At 40.3% G+C, this 20876-nt stretch overlaps 1 protein-coding gene across 1 annotated transcript in view; it reads right to left on the bottom strand.

The window, feature by feature from the left end:
* Positions 1–6662: 6662 nt before the first annotated feature.
* The window catches only part of LOC128442347 (chemokine-like protein TAFA-3), a 76470-nt gene continuing 62256 nt past the window's right edge, over positions 6663–20876 (bottom strand). The window contains exons 3-5 of the mRNA XM_053424766.1: positions 16366–16515; positions 11355–11479; positions 6663–7543 (exon numbers count right to left, since the gene is read on the bottom strand). Of these exons, the coding sequence (XP_053280741.1) occupies positions 7532–7543; positions 11355–11479; positions 16366–16515 (287 nt within the window). The 3' untranslated portion in view covers positions 6663–7531. The remainder of the gene's footprint in view (positions 7544–11354; positions 11480–16365; positions 16516–20876) is intronic.

The raw sequence follows: 20876 nt of genomic DNA, 5'->3' as shown, positions 1-20876 counted from the left end.
AACCCTTATTATTTTTAGGCCCTCACTTCGCACTAGCATCACAAGTCTCCTCCCTCTGTTATTTGTCTTTGCACTTGTCTGACTCTTTCCTCGCAATCCCCTCATGTCTTTATCTAAGTGTCAAGATAAAGACAAAAGAAGAGTTATGGCTGTATGTCTGCATATCACACAACCTGGATGGTGCACTGAATCAGTTCAAGCATGGATGTGTTTCAGTAATATAGTTTTAAGGATTCATGGCAGGAGAAGCGTGTGAATGTGAGTGTGTATGGTTGTTTGTCTCTGTATGTCGGCCCCTGCGACTGGTGACCTGTCTCTCACCCCATATCATCTGGGGATGGGCTTGATCTTGACTTTGCGTATCCTCAACAGCAATGCCCTTGTGACAGGTACATGTTGCCATTTTGCTTTCCAATGTGATCTATTGCCAAACTGCTGTCGTTTTAGCTTTGGCTAACGCTACACTACCACAAATCTCTTCTTGGCTCCTCTGATAACAGCACTTGTCTGCGTCAGTGCAGCAGAACTTCTGTTTTTGGAGCTGCAAACAGGGAGTGATTTCTAGGAGAATGGAACTGTTTTATCTGGGTGAAACTAACATACTTAGAACTTATATAATAGCGTATTGGATCAGTACACAGATCTCCATATACTCGTCAATGCCTTATTCTGAATATTTGGCAGTAAAATAGTAAATGTCACAAAAACAACATTAATTGGCAATGATAGCAACAATGTCTTGGCCTTCCCCCCTTAGCAGGTAGGCCTCGTGCAAAAGGGGATCGTGGCACATTCACTAGGTTGTTGTTTCAATCCCCGGCTCGTCCTGTCCACACGTCGAAGTGCACTTAGGCAAAACTGAACCCCAAGTTTCTCCTGTTGGTCCAGCCTGGCATGGTAGCGCACTGCCATTTGTGTGTGAGTGTAATGTGTGAGTGGGTGAATGAGAGTGAAATTTGTAAAGTGCTTTGGTTGGAAGCACTATGTAAATGCAGTCCATTTAGTGCCACTTACATAGACAGCTGTGGGTACACTGTGTCCAACCTCTAAACATGATACCACAACATTATCCACACACAATCCATCAATTAAACACTCTTGATTAAATCTAGCATGGTCTGATTGGGTCGTCATGATTTCCCAAAAAAGTTGAAGTTAGTTGTTTACAGTTTAGTCCAGGTAAAGTAGCGTTTTACGACCGACTAATTGTAAAATAATTTTTTTCAGCATAGTTTTCAATAATTTCAATTAATTCTATTTTTGGCTCCAAAAATGAGTTACTTTGCCTGGACTATTTGTCAAGTACAGACATTTCTATGCAAATAAATCTACTCAGTATCACTGACAACTCCAATCGTCTTTGTAGCGAAACTACTGACACCTCTTCTTATGCTGTTTCGTTACCTATAATGCACCGCCAAGGTCAGATAAGGTATCTGGCAAAGTGACTAAATATTGACTTTTATGCTAACTTTGTTCAAAGCTGTCTCCGAAATAATGCAAATGCAGAAAGAAGCGTCTGTTTGACAATCGCTGCATGATTCATGTTACATGAGGGAACAATTAAGACGGACAGCTGTTCATTTTCTCCTCTGTGTCACAGGCACTGTGCTTCATACTATGAATGGCAACACTGTTGGCACATGATGCATCACACTTGAAATAAATCCTTGAGTTTCATGTTCATGCTCGTCATCAGCACATGACAGATTTCTTCTTTTTAAGTGCCTGTCCTTTTCATTGTTTCAAAATGATGCAATGTTTTGTAACATAATTAGTATAACTATTATAATTGAATGAGCAATAGTAATATAATTATGGTTCATTATAACATAATTTGTCAAATAATGTGTCTTCGTGCTTTGCAGCCTCTAAGGCCTGCAGGCCTCTGACAAATGGTTTAAGGAGATGCAGAAGGAGCCAAATATAGAAAACTCTGAAAAATGAGCCTTCTCTGAGACGACTTATCCGATTATGAAAATTACAGGTTTTTCTGAAGTAACGACTGACAGATCTGTTAGGTAAGCCATTATGCACAATATCATTTGTCCTGGCTCTTAGCTGGTACAAATACAGCCACTGTTAATGGTAACACAGGAAAACAACAGAAAAAGCTTCCGGCTCATCACAAATACATATACAATTTGATATACTAGAGGAGGTGAAAAGGTTAAAAAATTTTGTTTCATTTGTTGACAAAGGGTATTACGGATTACTTTTTAACAGCACTCTATAAATTTGAATATACTGTCAACAACTATTAAACAAATTTGGGGAATAGACTACAGGAACAAACTGCTCTGTAGTCAGAATATGAAAAGTAACAAAACTGGAAAATTTGCTGTGTAAGTATAACTGGAATAAAGATTAAATGATATTGTGAATTATTTTAAATGAAATAATCATATAAATTATTGACCTGTTGCAGACAATGATCATTGTAGTGCATGTAATATTAGACCGAAAACCTTTGGTGAATTTATGATACATTTACACACATAAATATATTAAATGTCATAAAATAAACACCTTTAATATGTATTTTGGAAGCTTTCTGTCCACTAGTGTATGTGAAGACAGGTTATGGAATCAAATTAATTCAAAATCTGAAAATGTACCTGTAGTGTCGTTCTTGTTTGGTATACGCCCTAACCATGCTGTGTTCTTTTACAGCCTTTGCATACCTTTGTCCTTATGTTAAGAGTCACGAGTTTGGGCTCATGGGAAATGGTGTTTGTTGAGAGCCTGTAAAAAAACGGGATTATAAATAAACATTACATTGTTTTTCAAAATAATTCTGTCCTTATCAAAATATATACTAAACAAGCCTCGCTCTACTATTGAGTGTTCCAGGGCTGGACTAAAACTTATCTATTCTGATACCAATGACAAAGAGATTTTGAATGTGATTTTTCCACTTCTGGAACCGACCTTGCCAGTTCTGAACTCATGACACGTCTGGGAAACATGCAGACATGGTCATTCTCCTCCTAGTGTGTCCCTTCCTCCTGCCACTGTCCTAGTAGGGATGTGTCAGCATCTATTGCCGCCTGTGTCATTGTTAAGGTCCTCTATAACATCTGCTCTGACATCTGTTTGTTAGCAGCAACCATTTTGTCGCCAGCGCTACGCGGACAGCACACGGACTAATCTCTGCGTCGTCGTGATACTCAGAGCATGGTCACAGATGAGATTAATGCTCAGCATCAGTGTTGAAGATCAGTCCTGGCAGACAGATATGATGAGAGTGTTGGAGCTACACCTGACACTTTGTACCAGAACCAGTGTTAAGTGCTTTGTGTAACTACAGGAGAACGAGGCTGGCTCGGTATCAGAGGTGCTGTGGAAGCGTTTCAACAAGCCTCACATGGTTGACTCGTGATTGGATTCACGCACAGCTTGAGAAACACCTTGCGAGCAGTTAACAAGTATACTCAGAAATGGAGGCTGTCATATCCTGATGTCAAAACCCTTATACACATTTCTCTCTGCGTAATTATAGCAGTCTCGTCTGTGCTCTGCCCCTCGTTCTCGCCTCCCATGAGTGTATGTGTGAGAATCTGTCTGTGGGTTTATTCTCTGTAATCTTTTAATGACATGCACTGACGACGCATTGAGGCTCAGGAACAGCACATGCCATGAAACACACAGACACCCCCCCCCCCCCCCCCCCCCCCCACACACACACACACACACAGAAACAAACACTGACTCAGTGGAAGGCTGTGGCCTCTGAGGAGATTAGCCAAATCAGAAAAGCGTTTTAGAGAAAGGCAGCTTTAATGCAACACAACACAGATTTGTATGTGTGTTTGTGTGTGTGTTTGTGCAAGGTTGAGCTTTAAAATGCATGCAACCACACATTACAGAACATCTGCCATTATGTCGAATTCACACAATACTGCTAACATGAAGTGAACAATCTGAATACACAATTTTTCCTTGACCTTTTATTTTCCACAGTATTATGTGACAACTAGTGAACAAGACAAAAATATTACTTTGTGAATTTTTAACATTTTAGTTTCACTACATCTCCTCTTAAGATAAAACACCAGAACAGATCATCCTTGTTTTTTCCCAAAGCCCAAAGGGGTGAAAAAGACAATTAAGAAAAATAGAAATTTGAAGTGTTTCATGTGTGTGCGTGTGTGTGTGTGTGTGTGTGTTTGTGTGTGTTTGTGTGTGTTTGTGTGCATCATAGCCTCAAACCCGACATACGTTTGCATCTCTCAGCCTGAGCCCACGTGTGTCACCTCCTTCATCGTCACTTCAACAGGGACATCCTGCCACTCACTATCAACATCTATCATTGGCCATTGCATGTTTACAGTAGAGCACAACCCCTGTTTGGATTTCATCTTTCAGATTACTGTACTGTCTATGAATGGATCTATATTTAAACCTACATCAACCTCATCTTCCCGTAATACTCAATATGACAGTACTCTGCTCTCCTGGGTTGTGACTGAGTGGAAATTCTCATCTGCTTGTCAAAGCTGAAGCCTTACACGTACAGTAGGAATGGCAAAGCCAGAAATATGGACAGGATATATAGAGCAAATATATGTATATAATCTGATTTGAGAGTAGAGTGCAGAACATCATCGTCTGCCATGTTGTCATGTATGTCATGTTCCTGTGATCATTCCTCGGTGATCCATTGTTATCAGTGATTGACAGCCGTGGGACTGTCCTAGCATTTGTATTAGGTTTCAAGCACAGCGCTACTGGGTCCAGTTGAAGTGGATGTGAGGAAATTAGTTGTGACAAGGAAACATATTTAGTCGATGTACCAAGTTGAATAACTAATGAGAGGCCAATACTAATGGGATTTTTTTTTTTAAACATGTAATTCTTCATCTGGTTTTTACTGAAGCACACAACATCCAACAACTAAACATAGAGCTTTAGACATCAGGGTGAAAAGGATATAACCATATCAGGACACACCAGTATAACAAGTCATGACATGAGGCTGCTTTGGTCCATGAACTACACAATATCCCAGAGTCATAAACTGTCAATTTGATATTTGACCGGCTTATGTGTCAAATCTGTCATGATAGGTTCAACAGCAAGTAGTGCATTGTGTGTATTTGAGGAAGAGAGACTCAATAATAGTCCAAAACTTCACTGTATGGAGTTGTTGGCCTCAGTGCTGGAGCCATTATGTTCTTCGGGTTAGGGTTAGGGCTAACCCTAACCCTAACCCAATCGATTTTGTCTATTGAAGATCAAGGGTCAACACACCGGTGACCTCATATGATTCTGGAACACAATTACAGCAGCAGTTATTCTACTTGGATAATGAATTCAGTTCAGTTTAATTTAATCCAATATGCTTCAGATATGAAATATTTTCCATATTAAATACTTCTAGTTTGTTTGGTCAGGATTGAAGGAAACTAATTGTTAGAGAAAAGTACTATTTTATTTTACGTATTTCCCTAGTAACAAATCTAATCAAAGTTACTTATAATTTCAGATATTTGTGATTATAGCTTATTCTTGTCACAGTAGTAACACAATTTATCATCATTGTGATCAATAACCAGGCAAACATGACATTGAACTGTTGAAACAGTGTTTCCCACAGAATTAAATTCACTCTGACGTCAGCATAGGTGCTTCTACAGCATCAGTTGTATTAAAAGTGTTTTCATTGAACGAACAAAGAACGACACTGAAGGCTTTCCTCGGTAGAAAATGTGTTTTATTTCCCCCCTCTTCTCCAGACCCGCTCCTGTGATAGTCAGACGGTTTATCCAATCATCTGCCAAGTCTTTTTTTTGAATGCGCATAACAGTTTACAGCGAAGCCTTCCCGGATGGTTCAGTGTAACCGGTGCATCAGGTTAAGCAAACACAGAATCTCTGCCGATATACAATCACTGTGGAAAAAACTCACCTGTTGATCGAGCTGCACAAAATCCCAGAAATATAGAGCCACAACATCCTGCAATCAATCATGTTTACCAGCGCGGTTTGTTTTCTCCGTCCTGGCTGAAATGTGCTGCATACAAATATCCTTTCTTTCTTCCTCATATGCTTGGGATTGCTGTGGTGTAAAATCCAGCCAAGTGTGCGTGTTCCTCCTGTAATACTGCTTGGATTGTTCAGCACTACATGGAGCTCAGTAAATGCTATTCTCTGAACTCTAACCAGCTAATTAATGACATGTCACACATCGCAGAAGACGCCCAGGGAAGTGCAGTATTTCATATTTTCTCTCTATGACAAACAGTCTGCAATGCAGTTTGTCAGAAGCTGGGGGAAAAAAGCTATATTTTTTATGTCAAGATAAGAAAAAAAAAATGAAAAATAACGGGAGAGAAATACAGTTGTTGATGACATTTACGGGCTAAAACACATTTCACCAGTGTTTGATTCTATTAAGTTTCTATTTGCTTCAATGTTTCTTTAGAAATGAATTACCACACACAATTTGTGCAATGATGCACTCCTTTGGATTTATTAATTGCAGTTTTATGCGCAGTATATAATGTGTGATGCACTGTGAGTGGAGTGTGGAGCACTTACAAAACAACCCTTAATTTAACCTGAATCTTCACAAAAGAAAATTTTGTGAGGCTGAGGCAAAATTGAGAGACATATCTTTTCCTTTGAAAGGTTTTATTCATTTCGTATAATACTGACACATGTACTCAATAGCGGTTAACAGGCGTTTAAAAACACAGATATTAAAACCATTAGAGCATCAATTTATCTTTAACCCCATTTAATCCATGAACCATTTTTACACGTTTACATGTTTCAATATACCGTAACATCTACTTGGTATTAGTCTAACCTCACCCCTGAAAGGATTTTTTATTCCTTTGTCAAAAAAACAAAAGAAAATAGACGACTGCTAAACTGTCTCCCCCATTTAAAAAAATGGCGTGTGGTGAGCCACAAACGATTCAAGGTAAAACATGTCCATGGAGGTGAAGTCGGAAAAAGAAAAAGGTTCAGTTTCAGGTCTGAGAAACAATTTGACAGCATCCAGTGTGTTGTATGTGGCACAAATCAATTTAAATATGTCAAGCGGATTAAATGACACCGCCATTCTGGATCCACCCCCTTATTTTTCTAGTATACAGGGTAGCGGTCTAAAAACCAGATCCCCTGCATTCATTTCCAGTATGCATATGGAACACAACTAAGCCATAGAAGAGAGATGAAGACTACAGGTTGCCGTAAAGAAAGTCGTTTTTTTGTCATTTAATCCAGTGTGTGGTTAGGTCATAGTTCACTTTGTTGAAGTTTGTAGTTGCAGTAAAGGATTGTGGGTAATGTAGTCCTCTGCATTTACAGACCAAGGACACTCAGTTGTGTTAAAGGTGACGGCAGCCAGTGTTAGAGTCCTGTCTCTTCAGCCGCCATTTCTCGGGATATCCTCAGCAAAATGAAACAATTACTGCTTCCTCATTGAAGTCCATCAGAGTGTGTTTCCTCACCACTGGTCCATTGTGCTGTGTCAGTATCTCCACCGCCATTTTCTCCTTCTTGTTTTGAGACGGGTGAGACTATCGGGTCACCTGAAATGGGGAGAAGAGAAGTAGGTCACTTAAAATAGCCCAGAATAGAAGTGAGGATACAGCTTGTGACGGTAAAGGTCACAGAGCAGAGTATGAGGCCGGTGCTGCTTGTACATGTCAACTGGAGGTTTTGAATAATGCGCTGTGGAGCCGCGCGGCCCACTCTTTGGGAAATTATCTGAAATGGTTCTTGCTGGTGGAGCAACGACAACGTGGCTAGCACAACCTCTTTCTCCTCTGGCGAGAGACTAAACGAGACACAGCTTGAATCGTGGAAGTAAGCCCACGACACCTCCCTCCCAGCGCCTGGCCCGCTGCCGTGTCATTTTGTCTGTTTGTCGAGACGGCTGCTCTAATCACATGGCCTCTTTATCTCGTCGGCCATTCTCTCCATTTCTTGCTCGCACACTCACTTTTGGTTTGTATCAAACCATTAGGTGACTTTTTCTACCAGCCAACGACCGAACAGACACAAATTGCTGTATAACTGCCAGTGCTTGGGCCTGTAATAGGCCAGACTCTCCATGACAGCTTTTCAGTTTTCCTGCATGCCTCTCTCTCTCTAGCTGTCATTGTGTTTCACTGTGACTTCCCCCCCTTAGGCCCCCAAAACATGCGGTCCCTCCTGTATGTTCCTCTTGAGGGAGTGAGCTTTTTGTCCAGCCCAGGTGCCAGCTAACAAAGTGTGTAGGCCAGCCATCACTGAGGGAGATCAGAGGAGCGTTTCCTCCGAGCTGGCAGCTCCTCTACTGTATCTGCTCTCAATAGGCTCCAGGCCACCCTTCCTGGGCCCGCTCCCACCGCCTTCAGGCATCTACTCCTGTGGCTGATCAAAGAGTCTGCAGGCGTTTATTGTCATGCCAGTTCACTGTGCGAGCACAATGCTACGTGTCTCTGTGCCAGCTTGAAGGTGCTACTTCAAAATCCCTTCAGGTGTTTGCCGGCTTGTCTGTTCTAACATGCCTGCAAGTGGCGGTTTTGTGCCCAATTAGAAAGTGGATTTAGGTGTTTAGATATCAATTTACAAGAGCACAAAAGCAGCGTTTAGATGTCATCTCCATGGGCCCATAGGACACATTTGCTGTTTATTTTACTATCTGCACTAATGGCTGCTGTTTTGGCCACAAGGCAGAGGTCCCCCCCTCTCTCCTACATCTCACAGACTATGACATCTATCTTTTAAAATGAATGATCTAGACATTTCATCGATGACTTTAAACAGCGTTTTCTAGGTTTTTACAGTTTGTATTGTTTCATAAAGGATAAAAGTGCCTTCAGAATATCTTTCCTCAAGAGGTTTATGTTGTTTGCAGACTGCCACATCTGTTTAATGTTGATGTTGGCGAACTGCATAGGAAGTAAATTACATGTGCGACTGACATCGACTTGTCATTTGTTTGTTAATACGTGTAGATGACTGCAGGTCTTTACACAGACACAAACACACACAAATACACACACACACACACACACACACATACACACCCTTGCTTTCCTGTGTATGACAGCTCAGTGGCCTGGCAGCCCAGCCGTGTCTGTCTGCTCATCCATATGATATTATTTGGCATTGATCGAGCTGTCTTCTATCCCTTCCCTCTCTCCTCCCTCTGCCCTCCTCCTCTCCTCCTCTTGTTTGCTCCCAGCCAGAAAATGGAGGGAAGGGCAGAGAGAGCCAAACCCTCTTTTGTGGTCTCGCCTGCTCTGTGTGCTGTGTATAAAAATAAGCTCTTCATCAGCTGACCTGTTCCAGCATTTTGGTTTTTAAAGTGTTATTCTTTTAACACCTCTGCCTTCAACCTTTCTTCTCCGCTTTCTACTTGTTAGTTGTTGTTTTCTTTCTCATCCATCTCCACCTGCCTCTTTCTTCTGCTGCTCTTCGTATGTGTGTGTGTGTGTGTGTGTGTGTGTGTGTGTCTCGCTCTCCCATTCTCTCTCTCTCATCCTCTTTCCCTCTCACCTCATCGTCAGTTTCAATTTACGAGCGGGTCGTAATGGGACTATAAGAGAACGTTCGATGCTATTGATCTGGATGCCTGCTCGTCTTGACCTCAGCGTACCACATCAGAGGAGGAAAAAAACATGACTCTTTTCATCATCAGGCAAACACATCAGCTAACACGCTCAAATAGTGTGTACACACAGACTCACACACACAACAGACACACACGCACACACACAAGCACACGCAGATCATTGATCAAAGACCTGAATGCAAGAGACAGCAAATATTTGTGCTCTTTCAAGATATGACAGAATCAGTGATAAAACGATGCCTGGCTCCTACTGGTTCGCTTTGATCATGTGCACAAAATCATAAATACACACTTTATGACTAAATGCAACAGATCTGATATATGCCGCAGCCTCTTAACAGCATTCACATATTCATTCATTACATCATACTCATGCTTGATTAACCTCTTTCTTTAATTATGCCTATTACCTACTCTAAGACCACCCCGCCATTTTCTGCTCGTCTCTTTTCTCTTTTTGTATTCCTCTGTAATGAGAGCTATAACTTGAAGAAGTTCAGTTACACACTCATGAGCAACTTAACACAATTTGAGCTGGGGCCCAGCATGACAGAGAAAGTCTTTCAGGGTGAGAATAGGAGGAGTTGCTGTTGAGAAGGAAAGGAGGAGAGAGTGTAACTTGAGGGGCGAGATCCACTCTGCTGGGTGAGAGGTGAGCAGAGGAAAAAACGTTGGGAAGGAATACTTTATCAGCCATAGGTGATAAAGAATAGTGTTTTAGCGAAAGAGACAGCGGTAAAGAGACAGGAGACCACGTGAGTTTGAAAAGCTTTTCTCATCCCTCTCTTTTTGCCCAAGAAGATGCACTCTCTCTCTCTTCCGACCACGCCTACGATTAATTATTTAGGCAAAAAACAAAGGTCTGCGCCCGGCCATGAATAATGAAAGGGTGAGAAGGCAGGGAGAAGGATGGAGGTTAGAAACAGAGCCACACAGCCAAGAGGTGAGTCTCGCACAGATATTCCCCCTCCTGTGACAGACAGTTCACAGGCTGCTCGGGATCAAGCCACCGAGGGGACGCCAACAGGTGCCGACGGGGACTGAGCAGGAACCATTCATGATGTACATCCACACCTACACACCTACACACACACACACACATATATAGATAAGATGATGGGAGAGTGGCGGAAAAAATGTGGAGAAATGAAATGAACATGCACAAACTGCACATACAGTTTTACGGGTGAATTGGAGCATAAAAACTATCCAAGGACAATTCCCACTCTAGTGTATCCAACGTGGTGAGTTGTTTTTGCATCGAGTCAGATGGCATGCCAGTCAAACCCAGGGAAGCAGGGCAAGTGGGAGTGAAGGGAAGTGTGATGTTCTCTCTCCCTCAATGTGTGTGTGTGTGTGTGTGTGTGTGTGTGTGTGTTTTGTGTTGTGTGTGTGTGTGTGTGTGTTTTGTGTTGTGTGTGTGTGTGCCTTGTTCCTGTTCCTGGCCTTATTTTTCTTCAGAGAATGTTTGATGTTAGATCCAAGATGGGGCGGGGGGAGAAAGTAAAGAGAGAAATTGGGTGAGAAAAAGAGTGATAGGGAGTGCAAAGGAGAAACAAATGAAGGTAGAAACTAATAAGAGGGGAGAGGACAGATGTATATAACAGGAGATACATGGAAGTGGGTCACTTTGTGTTTTCTGACCGTGTGTGCGTGTGTGTGCGTTCACCTTTATATATATATGTGTATACATAAAAAGAGGGATGGGAAGAATTTGTGCAAGATAGAACAGAGGAATATAGAAATATAAAAGAAAGAAAGATGATGTGCACACCGACCTTTGTGGTCTTGACTTTGTTGCCTGTGCTGCAGCTCCATCCTGTGAGGTCGGGAAGAACCTTGCACTCCTCACTGTCCATACATGGATGCATCTGACACCACCACTTCTGGATTACAATGGAGGCTGGAGGAAGAGAGAGAGAGATGGAGAGATAGAGATAGAGCTGTAAATATTTATTTTGATATAGACACGACTCAATGTTCCTCGGTATGTTTTCAATTGGTTGCCCCACTACAAATTCTTAAGCCTTGACATTAAGCTTTCCTTTGCTAAATTTCCATCCAAATGTGCAAATTTGAAATAGATTTTCCAGACAAAATATTATAAGTGCACTAATTTGTGTTCCCATCCAGTACCATTATGCTAATATTAGGGGTTGGATGATAAGATGATGTAATTAGAAGAACAACAGTCAAGCTTCATATACAAAAATCTGACGTTTTGTTTGTTTCATGTGTTTATTTGAGGAACATCAAAGTCTCACATCTGATGTTTTCATCATGTTTTCAGTAGTTTATGTCACACGCTTCATCTGTGTCATCATTAATTCACTTCTGTTACCATTGCACTGTGTTGCGCTTTGTTTGATTATGTCAACACACCAGCTTTTCCACGGCAGAAAAATGTAAAGCGCTTCTTTGTTTGTTTTTTTTAAAGCGCATTTTAAAGAGAGATTTAAAGTTAGTAAGAAGTATAGCATGCCTACTTTCAGCTGGTAAGTCATTCCACAGTTTGGGGGCCCGTAGTGCAAAAGCACGACAGTCTTTATTAATAAAGATAATAATAATAATTCTAAATATTTTTTTTGTAAAATTGTTGGTCTCAAAATGTCCAATTTTAAAAACCAGAATACCTTCATGTTACTGAAAAACATTTCATACCGTATAGATCTAACTGTCAAGATTGGGTTCACGATTCATTTACATTTCCTGTTCAACCAAAAGCTGGGGCCAACACATGAAAGAGATATTCGATATATGCTGTGATCTACATGCAAATATAAAAAAAACAGAAACTAGAAAATGATAATTATCACCAAAAAAAAATAATACCCATCCCAGTAGAAGATGGTAGAAGATGTGTGCATATACATGTATACAAAAAATATATATTTGGAATTTCATTTCCTTTCGGGTACTCCAAAGACTGTGTGGTTTTTTACAGTCACTGAGATGATAATTGGATTTGTAGCATGTAAGCATTTAAGTAACTGTCACTCCAACTTAGTAATGTAACACTTAAATAAATAAACAGCCATTTATCCAGTGACACAATTCCCACAGGATTAGTAGCACTCTCTGCACAGTCAAACTCAACAGCAGTAATTTCTCAGGAAGTATTTCAAAAGTAATAAATCAAAAGTATGAAAGGTGTTTTAGTCATATTAAATTGTAAGTGTACAGAGCCATACACAGACCTTCATCAAGTCATCACCACGTGGTCTGTAAGACAGCTCAGTGTATGTTGACGTATTGCCAGCAAAACATTTATGATTTCCATGGTTCATTTCCCTTTTTCAAATGACGGACATGAACACTTCAGTGTTATAACCTCCACCATGGAGGTCATGTTTTCATCTGCATTTAATTGTTAGTTAGCAGGATCATACAACAACTTTCCATGGAATTTTGTGGAGGTTTGGATGGGGCATGACCTAAAGAAATACATTTTAAAAGCGGATTTGGATAACATGATGAGATATGGTGTAAGGTTTGGCTGAGGTATGTACTGATAAACAATAAACTTGAGAGATGTTCCAATACTATTTATTCTTCTTCCCAATACCAATTCCAAGGCCAGGATTTTGTAAATTGCTGAAAACTGACGTCTGACATTGGGTAACTGTTGCTGTTTTACTTGCCAGCATGAAATGTTACCAAATTGCTAACTTTTGAAATAGCTGTGGCTAATGCTACACGACTGAAAATCACGTCATCTTCTTTGCCACCTCTAAAAACAGTACTAGCCTGTGGCAGTGCAGGGCAACAGCTGTGAACGGTGAAGAAGAATTGATTTGTAGGAAAAGAAAATTGCAGTTATATCTGGGGGAAATTAATGTACTTTAATCAAGTATTGGATTGTTAAATAGATTCACATACTCTCCAATGCCTGACTCAGCATTTTCAGCAGTATCGGAGGCATTTCTGATGCTTTAATCTGTGTCGTAACATCTCTAATAAACTCACATTAAATCATAAACATGTAGTAATTCTGTGGAAGAGCTAAGAGAATCATTGGCACGTCTCGTTACTGTGTTTTTTGAGTTATATTCGTGGCAGTGTGTGCAATTAACTGTGATTTTTGAATATCTACTCAAAGTTGACTTTCTTATCTTTCCCCGTTTCAAACCTAAAAGTCAGGGTTGTGTTGTGCGAGTATGTTGCATTAATTTCAAATGAAGACCAATTCGAGAATGATTCCATTCAAAAGCATGAAACAACAGGGCTGCAGAGACTGCAGTCTTTGATTTCATCAAGCACCACTCGTCATAGCTGCAGGGGCTGCACAATGCTGATTTTGTGTACACAGAAACAGTAGCCAGGGGGATTTTCCGGGTGGATGGGTAAATTCTGTAGCTTTGAATTGTCAGCACTGTTGCAAAACAAAGCCAAATAAACATTTGGGTATACAGAGTCAACCTTTCATTCATTGTCAACAAAGCAGCTCCAGAAAGAGAACACTTTCTGTAGATTATGTTTGTTATCATGAGTCAAGTTGGCAGAGTTTCATCCTATCATAACATTGACTGAAGTCTCAAATACACAGTTATTTGCTGAACGGTGAAGCAACTTTTCACTGCTTTGGATTGTTCAGATTCCTGTTATATATCTTAACAATTTATTTGGGTTACGGCCAGAGTAGGCATTTCATTACTTTAAAATAGCTTGTGGGTGCAATAAAACATTGGGCCATCCATCATCTTTGTAACTCATCTGAATTTGTCACACAAGTATAATGGACTGTGGCTGCATTTATAATTAATCAGGCTCCTGAAGTTAGCAGCAGGAAACAGTGTTGGAGAGAAACACAGCGACAGACGGAGCACTGCTCCAGTATGTCTGTCTCTGTTTTATGAATAGTCAGTGTTGGTACAACGACACCCACTGTATGTTGGCCACCAACAGAGAAATATGTTCTGACATCATGTCTTTGCTGTTTTTATCAAAGTTGACTTCAATCCTCAAATTTTATTTAACCCTTGTATTGTCGTCCCGTCTGACACGGGCTGGTTTGCTTGTTTGAAAAGCATCAATTATTTGTGACATAGTCTGTTTACATTCCATTTTGGAACGTATGGTCAATAGACATAGTTTAGATGAAATCAGACCTCATTTTTGAAAAGATAAAATTATAGATTCTTTGACTATACTCATGATCAAAAGAACATAAATTGAATGGTTATGATTTAATGGCCGCACATGACACCCGTTGTCTTCCTGTCAAAATTCATCAGCTAGAAAGTATAATAGTGAGACTTATTGCAACACCAGGTCAAATTTCACCTGAGAGTATGTGTATGTGAATATCGATTCTATTAGGAAAGAGCGTATGGATTCATCTATGTTGTTTTTATTATTAATTAGATGAAAGAAACCTTAGTTAGAAATTAATAGATTTGGAAACAGGTGAAATTTTCAGTAAAGAGAAGCACACACTATTAACATGGTTTAAATTGATTAACGTATGTTATATAGTACAATAATATACAGTATTTCATAAAGGAACTTCCATTTGTGAACATTACTGTATAAGGACAGGCCACTGAGAAACAATTATATTTCAGTAAGTGACACTTAGGTGAAGGAATTGGCCATTTGCAGCAAATGGCTTTGCTCTTCCAATGAACCCTCAAAGAATACAAACAGTAATGGGGTCTGTGCTGGGAGAACTTACCTCCCCACCCCCTATAAAGAATTAGATATTACACCAGGAGCAGCAGCAGTTATCGTAAACAGGAGGTTGGGGGGGTGGAAGGAGCGTATCAGCAGAATTAAGACTCATTTATGCTGCTTTTATGTAGGAACAGAGATAAGTCTGTTATAAACGATGTAACCGCCACTGCACATACTATGCGTCCTTTACGTTTGTATAGTTTTTTGCCAATACCTCCACTAGAGGTCAGCGCAGAGTCGAGAAAACAAATATGGCAACTGTGTAGGAGGTTGTGATAATGTAACTCTCAAACAAAAGGAAACGCAGCTGTTTGTCACTTTGCTCAGGTGAAGTAACATCATATAGACGCCTGTAATTTCTTAACATTAAAAAAAACGTTTCTCCTTGAATCATTGTCTACACTGCCCCCTGACGAGTTCCGCTGGTACTGCTCTGTTTCATCTGTACCATTCGTATCTGTTAGCTTTCAGAAGACATGCACAACTATGGAGGAATTGAACACAGAGAAGGCTCCGTCCATTTCTGTAAACGTGTCTAATGTAAATAAGTCTCTTTTGACAGAGCAAAAAGTTAGAAGAATACGATACACTGCAATACTGTGTGAATCAAAGCCAATCGGAAACGATCTTATTCTGCCATTTTAATTATACAATTGTTACTATAACACATTACTTCCTCTATTTCAATGCCAACCACTGATCAGACACCCCAGATAATTTGCCAACAGTAAACATAGCCAATAGTGTACTGGATACTGTTCACTCAGTTCAACCTCATGATTTTAGTATTTACTTAACCATGTGTGGTCCCACCTCCCTGTAAATACAAATTAGGAATTAGGAAAGGTAGGAGCATTAAAAGCTAACTCGATCTAACTCGATCCTTAATCATCTTGCCCGAGTGTCGCCTGCTTGCCATGTGGGCTTTTTCAGCACACATGGCCTACATACACCAGCACTGAGGTGTGTGGTACCATCACATCTGATGATTTATGTTGCAGCTTCACATTCTGCCTGAATTAACACTGCACTCTTTTAAGTCAGGGAAATAACTGATCATTGTAAGCACATTAATAACACCACACACTGTGGGACTGTGCAGCCAGTGATACATACCATCAACACAGGAGGGCATGGCCCGAGTGGTGCCGGCGACCTGTCCAGGGAAACAGGAACATTTGACAGTCTGAGATCTCTCCTCAATCTTGTTTTTGTTGCAGCAGCGGTGGGCAGCGATCACCTCACACGTCCCTGCCTTCACATGCACTGTGAAAGAGAGAGACACACAGACAGTTTAATACACCGGCCAGACCGCGGCTAGACTCTTTGTACACTCTGCTTTAGTTTTCAATCAAACATGTATAATTCATTTCAAGCATCGGTAACAGATAGATAGTCCTGTTGTTATTAGATAAGCTTTCTCCCTAAACTTCTTAATCACTCATTATTTTGTTGTGATTCAGAAAGCTGTGTTGTGCTAATTGACAGATGTTTACACAGTTGAGAAAATAATCTGACATTTGTAAATGGGATTGAGAGTGAGGATGTGCTCTACCTGTGCCAGAGCCAGAAAAACACACACAAACACACGATCGTAGATCAGATTGATGCATCGATACAGGTTGTTGGAAGAGGACTGCCACTGTTAAAAGGCTGGGGCAAAAATACCACCCCTTAAATGTCAGTATGAGCATGATATCTCACTAAACAATGAAGCCAAATCAGATTTTAGCAGATTGCTGCAATTTTGTAAGACTAGAGATTTTAAGATGCCGATACCAGAATTGGGCGTCAGCGAGTATGCAAATCTATGTCCTTCAAGTATGTTATTTCCACCAAGATGAAATCAGAAGGTTCTTTTGCCGGAAATCATTTGATTTTTGCCACTCCAAAACAGCACAACCGCTTCTTGCCTATATTTTCAAAGTGGTTAAGAGGATGTAGAAGTAATATCCGTTTAGCTTCTAACTATTTAAATGTAGTAAATGCTGATTGTTGCTAGATTTCTTTCTTTCAGTTATTTTCAGCTACCACTGTGACACTAGGTAGGTCGTTCTATGACGTTCACTCTCTGTAGGTATTTGTTTTTCTTAAGGCCATACAACAACCAAGTACTTTCAAAACCAGAACTGGCAAATTAATCATTTATGCATTGTAATGCTTTACTCATACTTTGATATATTCAACGATAAATATGTACATAAATATATGTAAAAATACATATTTTGGTTAACAGACACAAATATCGAGAATCTAGAAGTCTCTTTTTACTGGACAGCTTAACCAGAGCTACACCTGGTTACAAGATTCTTAGCTCTGCTGCTAGACACAAATTTTTATTGAAAGAGAGAATGTGAGAATGTTTGTATTAAAACTGACCTGATTCTACATATACAATAACAAGTGAGTATTGGCTGCAGTGCTAATGAAGGATAGATGTGGGAGGCTACTTCACTTCTTCCTTGGCTACCACTTTGTGTGTGCCTCTTCACACACGGACTTCAAGCAAACAGCCTTGTGGTTAATTAACAAGTCCACCCTAGGCACAGAAGTCCCCTGAGTCAGCCGAGAGGGAACAAAGAAATCACTCTACTTTTGAAGACTTGTGATGTCAACACATGGCCCTTTCATACCAGCCTTTTATCAAAAACATGAAAATGTCAAGGACAAACAATAAGCCCGTCAGGATCATAGTGTGCAAGGATACAGTGTGTGTGAACGTGTGTAAGCCTATGTTTGACAATCTTCATGTATATCATAGAATGTGTATTTGTCCATGTAAGCTTGTTCAGATATGCTCGAATCTGTGCGTTGTGTATGTTTGTGAAGGCTTCATGTATGTGTAGGTTTGTCAAAGCCAAAGTCTAATCTGTGTGTTTCGGCTTTTCACGCAGTTGTTGGAAGTTACTGTCATTTCCATTACAAAAGAATCCACCCACAATACAACAAAGGGTTCCCACTGAATGGCAATGAAAACTAAAGCAGCAAACAATGAATTGGCTCTGCGTGAAGAGTATTTAAAAGTGAGACAAGATGGATTGAAAGCCCGGTATGAATATGCTAAGGAGGCTAACAGAGATTTGAAAAGTTCTTGAGTTGCTCCATTAATGAGGAAAAGACAAAGAAGCAATCCAGCAGAACCCATACCAATTAATATCTCAGTGAAAAGCCCATTGTAATTCCTGATCCACTGTGTATCTGTCCCTCATCGTACCTTTATATCTTCTGATTTAGGTTTTTTTTCTCTCTTAGCAGTGGGGCCAAATAATGTCGACTGACTGATCTGATCACATGTTCATCCATCAGTTTAAAAATCTATTGCGTTATTACAGTCGACTTGGTCATGTCTGTGGTTTCTTTCACTCCAAAAATGTTTATAGTCTCTGACCACCTAATGTGCCCCTATACACCAAAATGTAACTTAACTTTATACAGGACACTTGCTGTGTACGTCTATTTTCCCAAAGGAAAAAATTCATTTCATTTGCTGATAATAGAGCCTAAGGTCAGCAGTTCCATTCTCGTGAATCATGAACCAAAACCGAGGATGTTTGGACCAGGATTTCGGTTTGGGAATCGCTAAAGCTCTTAATGGAAGCATAGAAGTATGTGGGAAGTGCATTTCTTTTTTCATGGGTAAAGGCAGCAAAAATAAGCCTTTACAGGGTTTGTGTTTTTGAAACCAAGCTATTTAAATAATGGTGTCAGGTGTGAGTGGTCAGATAAAGCTGCACGCCGACAAAATAGTAAAAGAGCCAATTCATTTAATGTGACAGTGAAAAAGTGTAAATAAAGGTGAACATTTGACATTTACCTTCATTAGCAGAACTCGTGTCATGGGTCAAAATGCAAATCGTAAAAATTAAGCGCTTTACTTTTGTTTAATGATCAAAGGTTATCTCCTGTTTGCCCTCTCTGCCTCTCTGCACCAACCTAATTGACTTGCTTTCTTTTAAAATTAGCCTGAAAACCCTGTTGGCAGATCCACAGCTCAGGAAAATCAACAAACACAGCACCTAATCCCAACCCCCACTGACATACACACACCCCCTAGCCCAGTTTTAGGCTCAGCACCTGCAGTAGTAATTGACTCAGCATTAGTAACAGCGGCAGTGCACTGAGCTGAGCGGGAGCAGAAGAGTAATGAGGAGGCAGGGGTGAGAGTTTTACTGGAGGAATGTAAAACTTCATTAAGGCTTGATTGCACATATTAATGTTAATAGGGGGCTGTAAATATCCTCAGTCTGCGCCACATGGTAAGATAAATATGAGCTGGAGCCATATGACAGGATGGTTGAGTGATTATTTTGATATATAGATGTCTGCAGCAGACTGTCTTGCTCTGTTTTATGCAGAAGTCTAATTTGCAGCTGAACTGTTGCCTGTTGGAGCTTCTGCTCTGACGAGTTAATTTGACAACTTTTAAACCACTGCTGCTGTCAGGTGGCACTAATGGTTTTAATATCACTGACTCTGTACCGTAGTTCCTCAGACAGCAAAAATGAAGAAATGGAAAACTGTGCGCGGAGGCACCACTGACCAAATTTGTCGTATTACCATAATTCTTTGATTGCTGCCATTCATGGTTTTTCACAAAATGTGGTAATCATTACTGCCTGGGGTTTGGATGTGATAATAACTGACTGACTGATCAAATGACGGTTTCCATCTTTAATTATCTTTAATAAGAGGGAAACTAGGTTGGTGATCACTGTCACCTCTCAGCAACAAGGTTATAGGACTGACTGGGGCACCTCTGTGGGGTTAGGGTTAGGGTTCTTCTCCAGCTTCGTCCCACAGTCCAAAGATATGCAGGTAAATTGGCAAATCCACATTGGGATTGGATATTGGTGAGGGTGATATGGTTGTTCATGTCCATCTGTTTGTCTCCCTTTAATAAATACTCTGATGACCTTTTGAGGGTGTATCTCAACTGCCTTCTGATTTCGGCTGTTGTACTTATCTGTGTATACCCTCTAATATTGATTTCAAAGAGGTAAATGCCAGCTGGGATTGACTCCAACCTCCCACAACCCTTGAAGGATAAATAGTTTAGGATTAATTGAAGAAAGTGGCTGTACATAAGGTCTGTATGCTCATACTGTGAAGTATATACCATATTTATTTGTATCTCGTTCAAGTCGTTGCCCTTTTCAACACTGAAAGTAAGAGTGTTTGTGTTAAGTGTGTTGAACATTTTCTGAATATACTTTTGGGATATTTACGTCTGCAAATCTTTCAATGGCAAAATGGAGGATATAATAAAAAGCTCCTGGAGATAGCTCATCATTTCAAACTGTAATTTTCTGCCATGGTTTCACATCACCACTGCAGGATGGAGGAGGGGCACTTCACATCAGGAGTGATTGATGTCAAAACACGAGCAAAGATAGAAAACATGGACCCTACAGAGGAAGTGGAAGAAGTTGATGTGTTACTGGCATCATTCGCTAGTCAGGATGTGCTGTCCTTTATGTCTGAGCTTCATGCGGAGCAGATAGTTGCTGTTAACTGATCCCAAATACCCACCAGGGGACTTTAACACAAACAGATTAGTGAGTTGTCCAGCTGCTTTTAGGGGCTTAACTCAGTTTTTTTTTTGGTATCACGAAGCATGGCTCACTGTA

Source organism: Pleuronectes platessa, chromosome 6 (assembly GCF_947347685.1).
Source record: "Pleuronectes platessa chromosome 6, fPlePla1.1, whole genome shotgun sequence".
NCBI lineage: Eukaryota > Metazoa > Chordata > Actinopteri > Pleuronectiformes > Pleuronectidae > Pleuronectes > Pleuronectes platessa.
The sequence above is the reverse complement of the archived record's forward strand: the minus strand, read 5'-3'. Positions and strand labels throughout refer to the sequence as shown.